The sequence below is a fragment of the Onychomys torridus genome, chromosome 1 (genome assembly GCF_903995425.1).
Source record: "Onychomys torridus chromosome 1, mOncTor1.1, whole genome shotgun sequence".
NCBI lineage: Eukaryota > Metazoa > Chordata > Mammalia > Rodentia > Cricetidae > Onychomys > Onychomys torridus.
Window position 1 is genome coordinate 10,301,385 of NC_050443.1, and position 20,484 is coordinate 10,321,868.

General features: G+C 45.1%; 1 protein-coding gene across 8 annotated transcripts in view; it reads left to right on the forward strand.

The window, feature by feature from the left end:
- The window catches only part of LOC118581271 (zinc-alpha-2-glycoprotein-like), a 38,100-nt gene that overhangs the window by 16,972 nt on the left and 644 nt on the right, over positions 1-20,484 (forward strand). The window contains exons 4-7 of one of the 8 annotated variants that reach the window (XR_004944678.1): positions 4,619-4,897; positions 4,981-5,121; positions 8,724-8,943; positions 19,561-20,484. Coding sequence is in view for 7 of the 8 variants with exons in the window: in XM_036183295.1 (XP_036039188.1) it covers positions 4,619-4,897; positions 4,981-5,090 (389 nt within the window). In the remaining variant the exon portion in view is untranslated. Of the gene's footprint in view, positions 1-4,618; positions 4,898-4,980; positions 5,122-8,723; positions 9,490-19,560 lie in introns of those variants that run through there. The other 7 variants (XM_036183303.1, XM_036183295.1, XM_036183284.1 and 4 more) reach the window with 7 other exon arrangements.

Sequence of the window (20,484 nt, forward strand, 5' to 3'; positions counted from 1 at the left end):
AAGCCCAACCGTGTGGACATGTGATTTCCTATCATTCCTGACTTATTTTCTCTTAAAAAAGAAAAAAAAAATGTGGATGAGTGGGTATGGGGCACCGTTTCTCTCAAAGACTGCTTCAGGCTGAATGGTGGACATCGATTGGTTCTTGTGGGGGAGATGGGGAAGCTGGCTCCTGAAATCCTGGGATGGAGTCCTGCAGCTGTGTCCATCCTTCATAGTGTGGCTGGTCCTGGGATGAAGTTCTGTCATGCCTTGTCCTGCAGCTGTCCGTCCTTCATGATGTGGCTGGGAACCTTCCATCTGACAAGATACTGGTGACATAAAAAGCTTAGAGAAAAGACTCATTCTTATTTTATTTTTGGAGTTGACACTTATCTGAGGTGGATCTGGCCTGTCCGGATGGAGACAGGACACTTATCTGAGGTAGATCTGGCCTGTCCGGATGGAGACAGGACACTTATCTGAGGTAGATCTGGCCTGTCTAGATGGAGACATGTTAAAAAGGTGGCTGTGATGTTTTAGTACTCTGCTTGATTTTTACCTGAGATAAGCCTTATTCAAGGTGGTTTATTTAAGGCACCTGTTTGTTTTGTTAATTTAGCATTTAGGAAACACAAGTGATCAGTTGCTGAGTATTGAACAGTGATAGATTGTTATATCCTTACTGCCTGGATATTTTGATGGTCCTTTTGCCTCTGCCCTGTGTGGCCCTAGTTGGGAAAGGAAGGGGTGGTACCTTATTCCTCTGGAATTGGTGACAAGGCAGTGGATCCTGGTGTCCTCTGGAGCTTGAGACTGGAAGAGAACTTATTTTTTGAATTAGGGACAAGGCAAAGTTCATGGCCCTGTCTGTATGCACATGAGAAACACAGGCGGTAACTTTAAAGTGAGACAATGAGCTCTTATCTTAGTTGGAAATCTTTCTCATTAAGTAACTCTGAAAGTACAATTAAATCTGGTGAGGTGGGTAAGGCTGTCCTCTGTTCCCAACAATAGAAAGGAGGAGTGACATCCTAAAACTCCCAGGACTGAGTCAATGGCTCTGGTGTCCAGAAGGAAAGAAACTGATCGCTTCCCTGCTGAGTTCTGGATTCCCTGCTGTGTCTGTAGCCAAGCCTAAGTTTGCTGGAGGTCTTAGCTTGCTGTACCCATGCGTCTTGGCACCTGGGGGCAGTCAGCTGACTGGTTGTCTCTCTAGGCAGCACCTTTAGCAAGGCTGTTGATGGCCTGGCAGGGCATTCACTAGCCCATGGCCTTTTTCACTTAAAACAGGGACCCAACAGATTTCGGGGAGTCAGCAAGTGCCAGCACTTGGCAATTTTGTTTTGGGGCTTTTATCTCTTCCCTGGCACACCTTAAATGCCACAGATGACTCTTTTGCCCATGGGGTCAGGAGCCTTGCTCTCCAGATACTTAACTTTAGCCGGAAACAAGAGTCAGATTTTACTCCGTGTCCTGAATTTTTCCTGATAATTGGTGGCTTAAGGACAGCTTTTGGAAGATCTGCCAGTAGGCAGACTGTAAACTGATCCTTTGGAAGACTTGCCTGAGGCTATAAGCTGATTTTTTGGGGGGAAGGGGGGGGCTTAGGAGCCATCCTGATTATTGTAAACTTAATTGTTTAGATCTCTGCTACTTTTAGACCTGTCTGTGCTTCTCAAGGCAGTTTGAGAATGAGTGGGTGGAGTTAAGGTGAGTTAGGACAAGTCTTAGAAACCTCCCGAGCCCGCACATTTGAGCCCGCCCACTGCCGGGCAGAAGTCAGACAGAAAAGGTTGCACGTGGCCAACACAGAAGTGGGAAAGAAAAGAAAGGGTTTAGAGCTTTAGCAGAAAGCTTGGAGATGAAGCAACTCTCATTTTCCTGTTCGCTGGCTGAAGTACCTGCCACACTGTTATGTGGTCAGGTTTATGCTGTTATGTGGCCAGGTTTACCAGTACCCACCCCTATCCGCCAATGTAGGTGGTAAATGTATCTGCCCCTTTGTCCCATGGCTGTAGCCGAGAGAAAAACAAAAAATTAAAATAACAAACTGGGATCAGACTCCAATCTTGGGCGTCCCCAAAGAATGGACAGAGATCTAAGAATCAGCTCAAGTTCGCCATCCTCTTCATCAAGGGATGGGAAGGGCTGCAACTGTGCTGCAGTGGTCTACCCAGTAGACCCCAGACGACATTTTTGCTCTTTCTTGTCGGGAGCAAAAATGTGCCTGCCATTGCCAGCACAGCCTGAGGACAACCCCCAGGATTGTCCATCGCAAACATATAGCTCAGATTTCAGCCATTAGAACAGCAGACTCACTGTGGAAAAATTGTGGTGGTATCAGTAGTGGAAAGCCGCTTCTCATGGCTGGCCACCACCCAAGGCAGCCAGCTGGGGGTGCGTACTGGTTGGCGAAAGAATCACAAGCCATGGTTACCTTTCTAGAGCTTTATTGAGAGAGAGATAGGGACAGAGAATCTTTTGGTTTAGGCATAGCTAGGAGCACATGAGCAGGAGAGAATGAAGAGACAGTTGAACATAGAGAGAAAGAAAGCTAAGATAAAAAGCAATTCTTTCCATTTGCCTGTTCGCTGGCCCGAATTAGGTAACTCCCGGAAAAGATTGGGATTTTTTGTTATTTTCTAAAGCATATTTGGGCCATCTCTCAGTACAGAGACGGATAAGCTTAGGAATCTTTAAGTAAAGCTTCAAGAAGACAGCCTAAGGGAGAGGAAGTACTGATCGGGTTAGAAGCCTTATTTGCCATGTTTGCAGCAGAGAGGCAGAAAATAAAAAGAAAAAAAAAATGTGATCTGGATCCAAGACCTCCCAGAGGCCGGACAGATCTCAGGCACAAGCCGCCTTATCAGCTCATCAGCTGATAAGCAGGGGGGGGGGCCTGTGTGAAACAAGGTCTCCCCAGGAGCCCTTAATGCCCCCAGCCACCCCGTCGGGCGCGAAGAATGTGCTGGCTTCACACAGCCCCAGGACGCACCTGATGGTAGTGGTTCTGTCTCAAAAAATATCTCAAGCTGCAGACGTGGGAGGTGGCTGGAAATTTGGGGCTGCGATAGGGGCCAACCGTAGCCAGTGAAGACCATGGCCAGGGGTTTCCCCCGGTTTCAAGAATAACCAGCAAGGCTCAACGGTCGTTCTCACGGATTCAGGAAACCGTTTACGCTAGCCGAAAAGGGGAAAACTCACCAATCAGCAGCGGTGTTGCATGCGGATTTGTGCGACCAGGCAAATGGAGAGTGATCTGTCGCGAACAGAGCAGAGTTCCCGGTTTGTGCGACACAGAGTTTCTGTCCCCGGTTCCCGGGTTTCCAGGCGCAGGGCGCCGGGAAGCGCCCGTTCCTGCACAGCACCAAAGTTAGTTATTTAGCGGCGCTCTTACCCTGCGAGGAACACGTCTCGAACATGACAAATCTACAGAAGAGCTGTTTATTAATATAGGATAGAAAAGACATGACAGGCCTGTGTGAAGCACATACGTGGGTGAGGAGACAAGAGAGAGAGGAGAGAAAGAAGAGAGGAGAGACCTGTGCAAAGTGGCACCGGCTTTTTAAAGAGTGAGCCACGCATGCGTACAGGACAGCATGTGGCTACTCCACGCATGTGCATAGATTACATGGCCGTGCACGCGCACTACGCAACCATATAAAGCCACAGAGTCCTAGCCACTCGAGATGTTCTTACCTGGAAATGGCTATTTTGAACCGGAAATAATTGGGCGGTCTGCCGGGCAAGCCCAACCGTGTGGACATGTTGTGATTTCCTATCACCATCTCTCCATCAGCCTCTTTCTCTGGGATGTTCTGGGTCCAGAAGGAGAGAAAGCTAGGTATGAACAACTGGGCTTAGGTGGTAAGATGGAGTCATGCTTGTCTGATCAAAGTTAAGACAGGACAGAAGGATCCAGCCACAGAGCTGGACTACAGATTCAAGTGCAAGCTACCCAATCCATGTCCATGACTGGGATCCTATGCCTGATGTTCTGCTTTTGTCTGAAAGGGTTAAGTTTTCTGTTTCTTGAGATAAGGCTTCGCTACCTAACCAAGGCTGGCTTTGAACTCAAGACCCTGCATCTGCCTCTTGAATGCTGGTATCACAGGTATGCACAGCTCTGCAAGGCCCCTGAAAGGTGATAGTTGAAGCTTTCTCCTTGGCTAAGTCTCATGACAAAACGAAAAAAATATATATGAAAAATGCCCTACAAATGGAGGTAGGGTGGGGAGAAAAGACCCTGGTGACCAGTCAAAGTCCTCATGAGCCAAAGAATTAGAGCCACAGTCTGGTGGTCCCTCCCTGTCTTCTGGAGTGTGTGATAGCTGCTTTGTGGTAGAAAGTCAGTCAGATCGCCAGCCACTGGTTGACTAGAGAAGCCCACTCTCCCTACAAAATCATCTACACATGTGCTGGAAGGTTGATCTTCTGGCTTCTGACAAAGCCTTCTGGCAGATAAGGGCCTGATGCCTGGGAGCTGCCGGGCATCACTGGAGCTGCCTGCTGACCTCCTCAGTCTTCTTATCACTGGGCGCTTGGCCCACAGTAGAGGGGGTAGGCGAAAGTGCACAGTGTGGCTGTCTACTTTCTGCCCTCCTCACCTCACCAGCTCTTCCTCATCTTCTCCCAGGCCTCCCGGAGGTGAAGGTAACCAACAGGACATACCCAGTGGGCAGGATCACCCTGACATGCTGGGCTTTTAATCTGTGTTCTCATGTGGCCACCCTGGCCTGGCTTCAGGATGGAAAGCCAGCACAGCAGCATACCTTTGGGCCTAGGACCATCCTGCCCAGTGGGGACGGGACCTACCAGACCTGGGTGTCCATTTGGGTTCTTCCTGGACAGGAACCACAGTTTACCTGCCACCTGAGGCACCAAACACATGACATCAAGATCCCTGCTGCTCCTGGTGAGAAAATGGGGCAACTCAGGGGGTAGGAGGCAGGGGCAGGAAGGACCCATAGTACACAATCACCACTCACTTCATGGCAGGTCCAGGGCGTGCTACTGAGTACATTCATGATGCTGCCAGTGTCCAAGCTGCCTCAGCTGTTTCTGCACTCTCCATTGTGTTGGTGGTGGTGCTGGCCAGAGCCAACTGAAGCCAGAACACAAAGAACAGAAAACTATCCGGTAAGGGGCCCATGTTGGAGGGGGTCTGCTTTTTTCTCTTGCTTGTGACTAGAGACAGAACTGGTTGGTTGGTTGGTTGGTTGGTTGGTTGGTTGGTTGGTTGGTTGGTTTTTGTCTTTTTCTCTCTTTGCTGCTGAATTAGCAGGGAAAGCCTTTTCCTGCATCAGGTACATCCCAGAGGCTGCTGAGGAGCCAGGCCAAGCAGAAGAAAGGCAATGCCAATCAAAACCAAAGAACCCAGCTCTCACAACAAAGGAAACAGAATGTGGTTATTCTGCAGCCAAATATGCCTGACTAAGGCCTGGGAACAAGTCTCCCTAAGTGCCATGTTCCAATGCAGTTACTATCTGATGAAATGTCTATTCTAGTAGAACAAACAGACCCTTCAATCGAGATATTTTTCAAATTCATTAATGGAAACATCAGGTAGATGGGTTCCAGCAAAGAGGGGCATGGACCTCATGACACTCTGGTTGGTGGAAGCTGCTGATCCCTTGATACATTTCAAAGGTTTCACTGCTTATCAAAAGGACAGCAGGTCAGAGTCAGAGGTCCACAAGAATGGCCATTAGGGAGTCTAAAGCTAGCCCCAGGATAAAATCAGCAATGTTCTAAATCTCCACTGTCAGGGAGTTCTCATCAGTCCATTGGGCATTAATATTGTGTGTGTGTGTGTGTGTGTGTGTGTGTGTGTGTGTGTGTGTGTGTGTGTAGTATTGTGTGTGGTGTATGTGGTTTTTTTGTGTGTGGTGTGTCTGTGTGGTATGTGTATGTGTGTGTAGTGTGTGTGTATTGTATGCTGTGTGTGCACATATGTGTGTCTGTATATGGTGTATATGCATGTGGGGCGTGTGTGTGTGTGTGTGTGTGTATGTATATGCAGTGTATGTGTGGTGTGTGTGGTATATGTGTGTGTAGTGTGTGTGTGGTGTATGTGTACACAGTATGTGTGTATGTGTGTCTCTGTGTGTTGTGTCTGTGTATGTGGTGTGTAAACAGAGGTGGAGTTTTTCTGTCCTGACACCTGTTCCCAAATAACCACTCTGAGGCTTATATTAATTGTAAATGCTCAGCCAATAGCTCATGCTTATTACTACCTAGCGCTTACACTTTAAATTAACTCGTATTTTTTATCTCTGCTTTGCCAAGTAACTTGGTACCTTTTCTCAGTACAGCATGTCCATCTCCTGCTCCTCTGCTGGTGACTCCTGACTCCACCCTTCTGCTTCCCATCATCCTTAGTTTGGTCTCCCTGCCTATACTTCATGCATGGCTACTGGCCAATCAGCATTTTATTAAACAAATTTGGGTGACAAATCTTTACAGTGTACAAGAGGATTATTCCACAGCATTCCCCCCTTTTTGTCTAATTAAAAGGAAGATTTTTTAACTAAAATAGTAAGATTATACACAACAAAAACAGTTATCAAGTAAGAATTACAGTTACAATATCCAGTCTATTTGTATTTGGCAAAATTAGAGAAAATCCTCTATTATCTATCTTATCTTTGTGAGTACAAAGTTTTGTACCTAATTTATCTTTTATCATAACTGAAGAAAACTAAAACTATTACTATCTATTCTTCAACTCCATCAAAGACCCCAGAAGGGTGAAATGTTACCTAATGACAAGGACATCAGGCTGCCTGGACAGTCACCCCAAGTTCCTCTGTAACGCTGGGTCATCCACCTTTGGCCCACAGGCCTAGCATATCTGACAGACTTTCCTGTGAAGCAGGATTTTTGAAGGACTGTCCTACCTTGTCTTGGCAAAGTTCAGTAGTCACCTTTCTTGCATCCTGCTGGTCAGTAATTGTCAGCAGTTGAGGCAAGGGCAGTTTCTTTGCCCACATGGCTAGATAGGTCATAAAGAAAGCAAACTCCATATGGAGTTTTTTGGATGCCCAATATCTTTTCTGAAGTAGATTGGTGCTCCCAGGAGCAGACATGTGTCACTGTCATGAAATGTTTAAGTTCTTAAAACATTTTTTTAAGATTTATTTATTTACTATGTATATAGTGTTCTGCCTGCATGTGTCCCTGCACTCCAGAAAAGGGCACCAGGTCTTATTATAGATGGTTGTGAGCCACCATGTGGTTGCTGGGAATTGAACTCAGGACCTCTTGAAGAGCAGCCAGTGCTCTTAACCTCTGAGCCATCTCTCCAGGCCCTCTTAAAACACTTTAAATGTCATATTCTGTAGGTCTTTGAAGCATTTGAAGATTGCCTATCTATCTGAAATATATCTCTGTATGACCTTAAAAAATATGACTATTAAAATGTTTCTTAATTACACACTACTTTTTAAATGAGCTTTATAAGTACAATATCTTGAACAAGGGGTTAGGGATTTAGCTCAGTGGTAGAGTGCTCGCCTAGCAAGCGCAAGGCCCTGGGTTCGATCCCCAGCTCAAAAAAAAAAAAAAAAGATAAGTACAATAGCTTGAACAAGAATAGAAATATAAATATACTATAACAAAATTAACTTTAAATTTATATCAATAAACTAAAATTCATACCAATGTAAAATATGTAAGGTTAATAGTTGTGTTTTGGATTAAAGTAGATTTAATAATCTGCCCTTTTAACCTATCATTTCTATATCCTTCCTTTTTCTTTTAAGAACAAGATCCCTGAACCTAATCTCCTTTGTTCAGCTTTTTTCCTGACCATTACCAATAACAATTTGTAAAGAACCCCCCCCCCCCAAGTGATGCATCTCTGTTGCAGTTTCCTCTGAGTTCTATATCCAGAACAGCGTCAACGCTGCTGGCTGAGATGATCCAGCCTCACAGAATACTCCAACAGAGGTGCTCTGAAATGTTGGATCATCTGGGCCATCCATTCCCATAAGAGATTTTTCTCAGGGGGCCTTCCTCGATCAAACCTGATTCTTCATAACCCAGAATAAATCCACAGCCTCTCATTTCCTATGGAAACAAAAGCATAACCTCTTTCCCAAAGCAACATCTTTTGACTTAAATTTTGAAATCAAGATAATTTTAAAATGTATAGGGGTGTTGGGGGTGTGGGCTTGGTGTATGACTTGGATGAGGAGATTAACCTAGTCTCTGGGTATCTCTGAGAGCCAACAGTGTTACCGTTACAATAAGAAAAACACATGCCTGAGCGGACCATAGGGTTTGAATTTGCTGCAGCTTAACATTTTGATATCAGTAACAATTGGTTGGACCTATGAAGGATCAGCCTGACTCCATCTTAAGGATGGAAGCCATTTTGTTATAAGGTCAGAACAAGTTCATTTCTGTGTGCTGCAAAATGAAACTTGATGGTGCTTTAAACTGTCCTTGAATTAGACATGCCCCTCACCCTATGGAGTCTGACTCACACCTTGAATGAATAAGGTGCTCTGCCAAATAATTTTCAAATGTTCAGCCAAGTTCCTAAATAACCAAAATTTATCTGGAAATCCCCCAACCCTTAAAAACCCTTACTCTTATAGTTCTGGGGACCATAAACCCCACTTCCTCCTGTGTCTGATGCTATTTTTTCAAACCCCTGCTTTAGCACTGTCTGACAGAAAACAAAGCTTGCTTAATTTGATCAAAGAATTTTGCTAATCGTCTTTACTCTTGTTCAGAGGGACTAACAATTGGAGGCCCCCGTGAGATCAAGACTCCCAACCCATATTCTGAAGCCAGACCTTCACTCCCAGGACTCCAGGACCCAAATCCTGCCTTGGAAGGTGCACACCATGAAGACGTTCCAAGACTCCATCCAATGCATGCTTTCAGTTTGGCAAATTGTTGTAGTGTAGGAAAAAGGAACCAGGAAGCACCTGTCTGAGGAGTGCCCCACTGGTAAGTCATAGAGGGCCTCTCCTTCTATGACAGCATTTCTCAACCAATGGTCTCCACCATCAGAAAACACATATTTCGGTGATCTTAGGAGCTGAGACCTCACTGAGTAGCAAAGGTACACTTATGAAGTAGTTACAAAAATAAATTTATGGTTGGGGGTTCCTAAGACCATCAGAAATATATCCTTTCCAATGGTCATGACCCACAGGTTGAAAACCTCTGTTCTATGGCATCTGGTGCTGTTTCTGATGGGATCTTGTCTAGGGGACAGAGAGGTACCTGATGAGGTACACAAACTCCTGTCCAGGGCAACAGCATGGCATCTGACCATCTGGCTTTTGGTGCCTTATTCTTGGTACCCTGTGCTTTGTTCCATTTGTTTGTCTCCTGCTCGTGGAGTAAAAGTCACTCTGCCCACCTAGTTCTTGGATGCTGGAGACCAAGAAGGAAATTGGTCAAGCCTGGTAAAATGCATGAATGAAGATAGGCGCCATGTTTTGTTTTTGACCAATTTCTTTCAGCTACATGAAAGTAGTACTCTCTGTACTATGTCTGATGGTCTTGATTTTTACTGACAATGTCCCTTGAACATTGTGTGTTCTATGGTTTCGTTTTTCGCTCTCTTTAACTCTGCTGTTCCTGCCATGCTCTCCTCCACCTGCCACAGCAGCAGCCACTGAAGCCCAGTCAGAGAAAACTTTGTTTTCCCTTCCTGAGTCTGCTGCTGGGTGTTGCTTTGGGCCCACATGCCCGTCCAGGGCTGGCAAACAGACAGCAAGGACCAGAAGGGCAAGGTGGGAAGCCAGATGAGCAGGCAGTGGAGGCCAGGATCTGGGATCTTCTCCAGCACTAGTGGCTCCCCACAGACTCCACAAGGGTGGATCCTAGTGGATTGTCTGCTGCCCTCCTTCCTGCCTCCTTGTCCTAGGAAAACCATGGCCTACAGAGTGGGGAGGGACCCAGCAGGGGAAGATGGAGCAGTGGCCACTTCGGTTACTTGCCATAGCTGCTTTCTCTGTTCTCAGCTTGCTCTGGTCCCTGAATGCAGTTTTTCAGGGATTCAGATGTTTTCTAGACAATTTTGAAATATTGTTTTATTCTGTTCTGTGTAGCTGGAGATTTCTCCAGTCCTACCCTGCCCCATGGACCCCACAACTGCTTATAAAATAATCACTCAGAAGCTTATATTAATTAAACTGCTTGGCCATTAACTCAGACCTATCATTAACTAGCTCTTACACTTAAACTCAGCCATTTCTGTTAATCTATATGTCACCACATGTTCCGTGACTTTAGCTGTTGCCTTTACATGCTGCTCTCTGGATGGCAGGCTGGTGTCTCCTGACTCAGCCTTCCTGTTCCCAGAATTCTCTTTTTTGCTTGTCCCGCCTATACTCCCTGCCTGGCTACTGGCCAATCAGCATTTTATTTATACAGAGAAATATCCACAGCAGTTCTGCTTTATCGAAAAGCTGGCTATGGAATTGGGTTATTGATCCTGCTTCTTTAAACCCAAGCAGGCTTATTTAAAAGTTTCCTGTCTGTCCTATGACATATGAGACACCAGATTTTGTGACAAAAAAAAAAGAGAGAGAGAGAACAAAAACAGTCCAAAAAAAAAAGAAAAAGAAAAAGAAAAAAGCCAGGCAGTAGGGGCTTACACCCTCAATCCCAGCACTCAGGAGGCAGAGGCAGGTGGATCTCTGAGTTCAAGGCCAGCCTGATCCACAGAAGAGACAGACAGATCTACACAGAGGAGTCCTGTCTAGGGGGATTTTTAAAAAGAACAAAATCAAAAGAAACTCAGAGGAAAATGAGGATTTCAAAAATGCTATCCCACAAGGAACTCTAGAGAAAAGACAGAATCTTAAAGTTTATCTTGCCTTAAAACATTGACTTTGGTAATGTGCACAAGGCATGGAAGACAGTGGTGCTGAGTGTGATTTGATGAACTGTGGGGGCCTGGCTCAAAAGGCTTCAGAGAAGAGTTTTAGTATGTGATCCAGAGATAGTTCTTGTGATATTTTGGTGAAGAATGTGGCTGCCTTTTGCCCTTGTCCAAAGATTCTGCCTGAGGCTAAAGTGAAGAATTTTAAATTCATTCCATTGGCAGAGGAAATCTCAAAGCAGCCTAGTATTGTATGGTTATTAGTGTTAACTCTAATGAAGATTTATAATGAAAAGAAGCAAGCTGAGCAGGGTAAAAATGTAAAATTTAAGGAGAAAAGAAACACCAAAAAGTGGAATGGAGCTATGTCTTGTGTTCAAGGCGATAAACAGATTAAGAAATAGAATAATAGGGCTGAAGAGATGGTCAAAGAACACTGACTGCTCTTCCAACACTGACTGCTCTTCCAGAGGTCCTGAGTTCAATTCGCAGCAACAACATGGTGGGTCACAGCCACCTGTAATGAGATCTGGTGCCCTCTGCTGGCCTACAAGGACACATGCAGACAGAACACTGTATGTATAATAAATCTTTAAAAAAAAAAAAAAAAGGAAAGAAAAGGAACGAAGGAAGGAAGAAATGGAATAATAAGGGACTGGAGAGATTGCTCAGTGGTTTAGAGCACTGACTGCTTTTCCAGAGGACCCAGGTTCAATTCCCAGCACCTATGGCAGCTCACATCTGTCTGTAACTCCAGTTCTAGGGCTTCTGATGCCCTCACACAGACATACATGCAGGCAAAACACCAATGATTATAAAATAAAAGTAAAGTTTAAAAATTTTAAAAAAGAAATGGAATAAAGGTGCAAGATCCTACCCCGCTAAATTTCCAACTTGTGAATAGGAATTAGAAAAGTTTAAAGCCAGGTGTGATGGCTCACAATTTTAATCCCAGCACTGGGAAGGTAGAGGTGCATGGATCTCTGAGGCCAGCCTGGTTTAACCGTTGAAAACAGAAAGTTGGTGAAGATGTAATTGAACAAGGGGGCCATGTTCCAGCCCCAGTGAGCAGCAGGACTTGGCAGCTTCGGCCATGTGATTCTGGAGTTAAGGACAGAAGAAAGGGGCTGTGGAATTTACCCTTAAGACTAAGGAAAGCTGCTGAGGCCAGACATGTGTCAGGGGTGTCCCTGAATGGAGACCCAGAGAGGCCATTGTGTGTGATGCTGTGAAGTTGAAGCCTGGAGTGCTTTGGAGATCCCAAGATGTTGGAGATGCAGAGTCTGAAGTTTGCCCAGCTGGTTTTTGGTCCAGTATTTCCTCACTATGCTCCCTCCCCTACATTTAGAAACAGGAATGTATATTTTGTTCCATTATATGTTGGAAATTTTACAGGGGATTACCATTAAGAAATTGCATGAGTCTCAGAAGAGACTTTGGACTTTGAAACAAATTTGGAACAGTGATAGACTATGGGGACTTTTGAAGTTAGACTGAATGCATTTTCGCATTGATATGGCTACAAGCCTTGGAGACCAGGAAGTAAAATGTGGTAGTTTGAAAGAAAATAGCCCCCAAAGGGAGTGAAACCATTCGGAGGTGTGGTCTTGTTGGAGGAAGTGTGTCACTGTGGAGGTCTAATATATGCTCAAGATACCGCCCAGAGTCACAGTCCATTTGCTGTTGTGCTCTCCTCCTCAAGATGAAGTCAACACCATGTCTTCCTGCACACTGCCGTCTCTCCACCTGTAAGCAGCCACCTCAAATGTGCTCCTTTGTAAGAGTTGCCCTGGTTGTGGTGTCTCTTCACAATGCTAGAACTCCTAAGACAAGGACTACATGACAGAATGAAAGCCCAGATACCTGGATGATACGCAGGTGCTGGTTACTCATAGCAAACTTTGCCATAGCTGAGGACTTGCTTTTTACCGCTGAGAGTAGACAGGGCATCAATGGCCACTGCGTTTCTTGTTCAATTCTACTAGGCCAACAGCACACCTAGTCTAAAACCCCCACTGCAAGGTCCGTGATTCTAAGGGCTGATGTTAAACTGATAATGCTAATCGAATTAAAGCTGAGTTTGAATCTTAATCTTATAGAAGCTACTAACTTGTTCTAGACAGTTTAAAAAAGTAATTAAGGGGGAACTGGGAGGGGTGGGGGAAGGGAAGCTGAAGTCAGGATACACTGTATGAGTAGAATAAATGAATTATGGTATGAGGGTTGATAGTCACCTTATAAACGACTAATGTGTTCAGAACCATGCTTGTAGTCATGCTGGCTACAAAGGTAATTTATTTCTGGGAACAAATTACGTTTAACCTCCTACGTATGTATTCAGGATTAAGCTTTAAACAAATAACTAAAAACAAAAAGTTTATTTAAAATTGGGTATACTTAATAGACAGCCCTCAACACTGTTCAAAGATCTGCTGGATATGGCATTTAAAATGTTTAATGAAAACACTTCCTATGATAGAGATGGCCCCATGGACTCCCCAGAAGACAATGGGGCACTTTGTGGTAATGTTTAACCACCAGGAAGAGCTGCCCATGACTCGCCTGCTGCCAAGGCTCTAACCAAACTATGGATACTGTGGAGCTGACTGTCACATTCTGCCTCGTCAAAGCAAGGTCAGTTTTCCCAGCTGCCTTCCCCACAGGAAAATCAGATTTTCTGGACCTGGCAGCTGAAGGTCTATGCTCAATACTGTCCCTTGTGACAGCTGAAGACTGACCTCTGTCCCCAAAAAGCTACCACCGGAGCCTAGGGCAACCATCCAGGTAACTGTAAGTCTTTGTTGTTTTAGTCAGTGTAAAGATCGCTTGGATTACCCTTCCTGCTGTAATTTACCCTCAGATCTCTGATGGTGTTGATGGCTAACTGTAGCTATATCAGTTTAACAACAGCTGCCTGGCTAATGCATTTCATATGTGATAATCTGGCTTTGCCTGTCTAGAGCTGTTAATTCTCCTGATGAGAAAGGTAAACTCACGGACAGCTTATCCTTACTAACAGGCTTCATAATAAGCGGTAAACAGCCTTCAGGTGCAACTTTTACTACTTAAAGGAACTTGCTTTGTAATGGCAGCCCTCAGTAATCAACCACTCATAATAAATGACTGAATCAAAAAAGGTTTTAAACTTATGTACATTCTGAGAAACTAAGAAAACATTTTAAGATAAATGCAAATTATAAAGGTCTGAGACTACGAAAACATAAATAAATTATAAAGAGCTAAGTGATAAGTTTTGAATCCTCAGTTGCTGGGTATCTGCCACCACCACTGACGTAATAAGCCAAATCAAACTGAATTAATAAATCCGGATTTAATGAACAGAGCAAAGCTATCCTGGGTGACCCTTGGAAAGGCTGGGGAAGAGTCACATGGCAAATATGGCCACCAGGCCTTAAGTAACCTGTAGGCATGGTCTTGAACAGCCCCAGGGAGGGGCTGGCTTTGGTGGGCTTTGAGAGAGCAGGTTTGGGGAGAGAGAGATGGGGAAGGAAGTTGAGGTGGAGCTTCCACCAGAACACTAAAAAGAAAAACAGAAATACATACAAATTACTCTACACCGCTATTATACAAAGATTTCAAGGGCTCAGAGTTTTAACGTTGAGCAATGGATTTCTAAGAAGCTGGGAAAGCACTGACTACCATTATGAGTCAGAAGCTCAAATTTTTAATTTTCCTTTGGTTGTCTTCTTCTAAATATAGGCTTGAGGAGGCTTCTCATCAGGCTGAAAGTATCTCTGTCCCATCTATATCCAGCCCTCTGGACAAAAAAGAGTGTTCATGCTTCTCAACCCAAAGCTGCAGCTTTGGCTATGACTCAAAACCATGAGTCTACTCCAGCTGCTTGGCAGACACCATTAGCTGCTTCATCTGTAATGAGGATTTCAGTACAGATCCCAAACAGTGGTGATGCTAAGGTCTCAAACTTTTATCTTGTCTAAAAATAATTCCTGTAAGCTCAGGAAGTGGAGGAAGTCATAAGACTTGGCTCTGCCTCTCACAGATCAAAAGAACCCCAGATAAGTACTCCTGTCAATCAGCAGCCTGTACTGGGGGTGGCGTCTCTCTCTCTCTCTCTCTCTCTCTCTCTCTCTCTCTCTCTCTCTCTCCCCCCCCCTGGTCTTGGGACTCCTCCCCCCCAGGACTATGGCCCAGTAAGCTCCAAATATAAAAGTATCCTTTGCACTCTTTAACTACTGTCCCAGTCTGTATTTGTCTCGGCAAAGTCCTACTCGGCTGGCGGGCGGCATCAGCTGTGGGCTACAAACTGCTCCAAAGGTGAACTACACCACGCCAGTCCCCAAACCGGAAGCCCTGGACTTGAAAACTGATCTAAACCACTCCAGCCAGTGTGACTGTCCCTATCTCTCCAGCTGGGTCAGCAAACCAGATGCAGCTGATGAATGAATGCTCCATTGCCCCAATCCCCTCTCAACTCTTGACTGACATTCCAGCCTTCCTGCGCCCTGACAACAGCATCCTAATTTTAGCAGGAAGTAGTGAGGAGAATACATCACCTGCTGTCCTCAATGAAGGCTAGAATGTTAAATCCAAAGGGAACTCCGTGTGTGTCGTGTGTGTGTGTGTGTGTGTGTGTGTGTGTGTGTGTGTGTGTGTATCCATAAACATATACTGCACATATATAGCCACACACACATACATATATAGTTACACACATATATATCCACACATCTATATAGCCACAAATACATATATAACCATATAGATATAATGCCTATTGGCATACCAGGCTCCTTCATTGTCAAAAAAGGTACCTGTTAAAACCAAACAGACTGCCTGGCAGTGGTGGTGCACACCTTTAATCCCAGCACTTGGGAGGCAGAGCCAGGCAGATCTGTGAGTTCAAGGCCAGCCTGGTCTACAGAGGGAGTGAGTTTCAGGACAGACGGCTACACAGAGAAACCCAGTCTTGAAAAACCAACCCAAAAAAACAAAAACAAAAACAAACAAACAAAAAAAAAAAAAAAACAAATAGACCAAGATCTATCAACTGGTAGACTCATTAACTAAAATTGTTCTCTAATATCATAAGGCACTTGACCTGCTCTATACAGAATGAAGAGGATGGCTTAAAGAAAAATTTATTCTTTCTATGATAACCAATCAGACATAATTAGAAAGACCCTAGCCATGATAGAAGTTCTGTCTCTCACCAAACAGAAAATGCTAAGATGCCTGTGATCACGGCATTGTCAGCCTGTAAACAGATATAAATGACTATTCACTATCAAGGATTTGAAAGGGAACATAAGACAAGGGGGAATGGTGGACCAGCCTGACTCCTGCTTAAGGATGGAAATCATTTTGTTATAAGGCCAGAACAAGTCCATTTTTCTGTATGCCGCAAAATTCAAGTTGACCGCACTTTAACCTGTTTCTGGAATTTAACATGACCCCCCCCCCCCGCATGGAATTTGACTCACAGCTTGAATGTAACCTGAAAAGATTTATGCCAAATCATTTTAAAATGTTCAAGTTCCCAAGTAACCAAAATTCCTCTGGAAATCCCCCAACCTTAGAACCCCCCCCCCCTAGTATTTTTGGACTAAACTCTCTTCTCCTGTTTGTTGTTGGTTTGTTTTCAAACCCCCACTTTAGAGAGATAGCCTTGTCTAACAGAAAATACAGCTCGCTTAATTTGGCCAAAGAATTAGGTGATGGCCTTTACTTTCATTCAGTGGGATTAACACCTGCTTAATTCTTTTTTTCTTTTTCCCTTCATAGAAATTTTATTTTTTGTCCCCCCTCCTTTTTTTAAATTAGCTGTTCAAGAATTTTGTAAGAATTATTGCTGAAGACACCATACACTTTGGACTGAGGCCTTGGAGGCCCAAGGTTGGCCTCTGTGTTCTCTATACTCATGTACTCATACTTTCATGAGCACCAGCTCATGCATGTACACACACACACAGCACACACTCACGCATACACAAAAAGTATTGCTTTGTAATTATTATGTCATTTTTAACAGAAATGCCCCCAACAGGAGTAATACCCATTAACAGAATTTTTCCCATTGTGGTTATTCAGCAAGTCAGAGCGGTACCTTGTAGGAAAACATAGAAACTTAACATCTGGATAAAACACAAAGTTCAAGTTTGTTTGTTTGTTTTTAAAGATAAATTTTTATTACTTTTAATAGTCTATGTGGGGGAGAGGAATGTGAACATGAGTGCAGTCCCCATGGAGGCCAGCAGAGGGTGCTATATCTCCCTGAAGCTTGAGTTATGAGTGGTTATGAGACACCAGATGTGAGTGAAATCTTTCAAACTCAGGTCCTAGGCATGAGCAATACATGCCCCTAACCACTGAGCCACCTTGCCAGACCCCAAACTTCAACTCTTTAACGGCTCACTCAACACAAAGACAAAGGACAAAATCCTGTTCTGTGTGGCAGGTGTTTGTAAATGTCTCTCCATCACCAGTTTAACCTTGGGGCATTGAAATTTGACCCTGGGAATGTTTAGTAACTTTTAATTAAAACCACTTAGTTCCAGCTTAAGCTACCATTATTGCCCCATCAATCTATTTCCATTCTAGAAAAATCCTTCACCCTCGGACAAACTCATGTGACCTCTGAGAATTATTTCCTTTCCCTTTCTAAATTTGTATTTTAAATTTTGTATTTTCAATTTGTATGTCTTGTCCTTGCTTGATGGCTTCTGTCTTATCACAAAATGTAGAAAGCATTGCTTATAATAAAAGTAACTATATTCCAAATGGAAACTCAAGCCTGGCACGCTGGTCCAAGCCTTTAATCCCAGCACTCAGGAGGCAGAGACGGGAATCTCTGTGAGCCCCAGGCCAGCCAGAGCTACACAATGAGATTCCACTCCCTCCCCAACCCCTCAAAAAAAAAAAAAAAAATCTACTGTATTTGAGGTCTCCTATCTATCTTTCTATAACAACCGTTTCCTTTGATTAAAAAAAAAAAAAATTTCTTCTGCTTAGAGAGAAAGAGGAAAAAGCCAGAAGGTAAGACCCCATTGCTGAGGATAACTCGTGGCCCTGGTTGCAGGACATAGAGAACTCAAGTCAGAACTGATCTGGAGGAGCTCTCCCTGCCGACTAGCTCACTTATTAAGGAACTGGGAAATTTATTACAATGCATTTTGATATTTTAACTGACCTGTAATAATTGTATTGTTATGCCCAGATCACTGGGACCCCCAAAAGACTGCCACGGAGACTGAATCCCATATGTAAAAGCAAAGAGCCTTTATTTTCAAGCTCCCGGGCTTGGTCTCTCTGTCTGTCCAATGCAGCAGTGAGAATAGAGAGCCCTGAGCTCAGGCGGGGTACAGTTTTTATCATAGCAGAGGTTGGGGTGTGGGGATTTCCAGGGTTCAGGACCCTGATTGGCTGACATTTGTCTAGGGGTGCTGGGAATATTTAGAATATCAGGTATTTCCCCTTAGATGCAGGCCCTGTGTGGGTGGGGTCCGCTCATGGCTTCTCCTGGGTCTGGCTGTTGTCTGCCAGTAATCCTCTCACAGAAGCTGTGTCTGGGCCTCTAAGCCTGTCATGGCAGCTGTGTGGTCAAGCTGTTTTGGCGCGCGCGCGCGCACACACACACACACACACACACACACACACACACACACAGAGTATGTTTTTATTTTTGAGAAGTGTTTAACGCTTTATTTCATTTGCTTATTTTTGAGACAAACTCTCACACAGCCCAGGCTAGTCTCAAACACACTGCGTAGCAGAGGCTGGCTCCTCCCTAATGTCATCCGTGGTAGTCATTTTTCTCACCAAGAGCAGGACGAACTCTTCATGGATTTGAAGGTTTTATTGAGCCACCCAGGCCCGGCCAGGCCCACACACACGGGCCCCCCTCCCCACCCTCACCCCCACCCCGGTGATCACGTGTCTAAAGAGACCCAGAGCTCAGAGAGCAGAGGGGTTATAGAGGTAAAACCACAAGTTTGGTGCATCCCGTTGACGTGGCTGTGATGGCTGTTAGCTAGCATGACAGGATATGAACTTCAATAAGACTAGGGCACAGCTGTGTGGCCGTGCAGGACGATGGCGGGTGAGTTGTGGTTCCTGTAAATACTAACACACCTGAGGGTCAGGCTGACCTCAGTTTTAGGCCGGATGGCGGGTCAGGATTGAGCAAATATGTTGTTATTCTTTTTTTTTTTTTTCCACTTGAAGTTCTGACGCTGAGGGTCCATGTCCTAATAGGTTTCCTGCAAAAAAAAATAATAATACTAAAGACTACACTTCAGCCGGGCGGTGGTGGCGCACGCCTGTAATCCCAGCACTAGGGAGGCAGAGGCAGGAGGATCTCTGTGAGTTCAAAGCCAGCCTGGTCTACAAAGCGAGTTCCAGGACAGCCCCCAAAGCTACAGAGAAACCCTGTCTCGGAGGAGGGAAAAAAAAAAAAAAGACTGCACTTGAAGCTTCGGTTGCAAACAGGCAACTCCAGGAGCCGCGTGCACACTCCTTGCAGTCATTTCCGCTCCTCTACCGGGTCACAGACATCTTTTTCCTGCAGGCGTTCTCTCCCCCACGCACTTGGATGGGGCTGTGTCCGGTTTCCATGAACAAACCGGGTCCGGTCTATGCAGGGTCAGATGCCTCTTTCTGCCTTCCGTCTCGTTTTAAGCAGCCTCAGAAATCGTACACTGATAATCTGGTTCTCATATCACAGTTACCTGCCTCTGCTTGTATGTTTCCAGGGCCCTCAATGCCCGGGAGGAGCAGCGAAGTTCCCCCAGTCGGCCTTCACCCAGGCGTGCAGAGCTCTGCAAAGGCGCCTTCCTCTGGCCTGGATCGCTTTGGTAAGGAGGGGAGGGGCACTGAGGTGAGGCTAGCGCCAGGGGTCCAGCAGGACCGTCACAAACTTGACCACTTTCTGCATCTTCTCTGTCTTCTCGCGCGCTGGCCACACTAATTTTGGCTTTCCTTGTGAATGCAAGCTGGTTTCCAGAACTTCCTAGGGTTATGAGCTCCCTCCGAGAACATCGGTAGCTCAAAGTTGCAAAATCACTCACATGACTCTGTGCCCCAGGAATGAAATGCAGGCCCCACGCCATACACACCCCAGTTCTTTCCACACCAACAACTCCTCCAGCCTTTTTAAAGTTCCGTGCCTAGGGGTCTCTTCTCCTCCCCGCCCTTCGCTCCCCGCGGGCCCTCCTCTGGACCTCTCTCTTCCTGGATTCTTGAGCTGATTAAGTCAAGCAGGAGAGACTGAAATGTGTCACTTTGGGACACCAGCATAAAACCCAGGAAATTTATACAGCTGGTAGTTCCTATTATGATCGTCGCCGTGGTTAGCAGGAGCGAACGGCTCTGTGTGTAGGAGGGGTTGGGGATGGATCACAGCAGAAACCCTTCCGGGTTCAGCGGCGGCTTTTGCAAAAGCTGGCTAGAAAGCCCGGAGAATGAGGGAAAGCCGCCATCTGGTGGAGAAAAGAGGGAACTGTGGGAACCCAGCCCATCAAACGCCCGCCCACCACACCCCTACCTCCCATGAAATCCCAAATAGAAGTCAAAGCTAATGTGCTCCCCCGAACCCTGAAACTTCCAGACAACCAGAGTAATTGTGTGAAATATATTTCTTCTTGAAATAGTTACTGTTTTTTAATTTACTTCTTGTC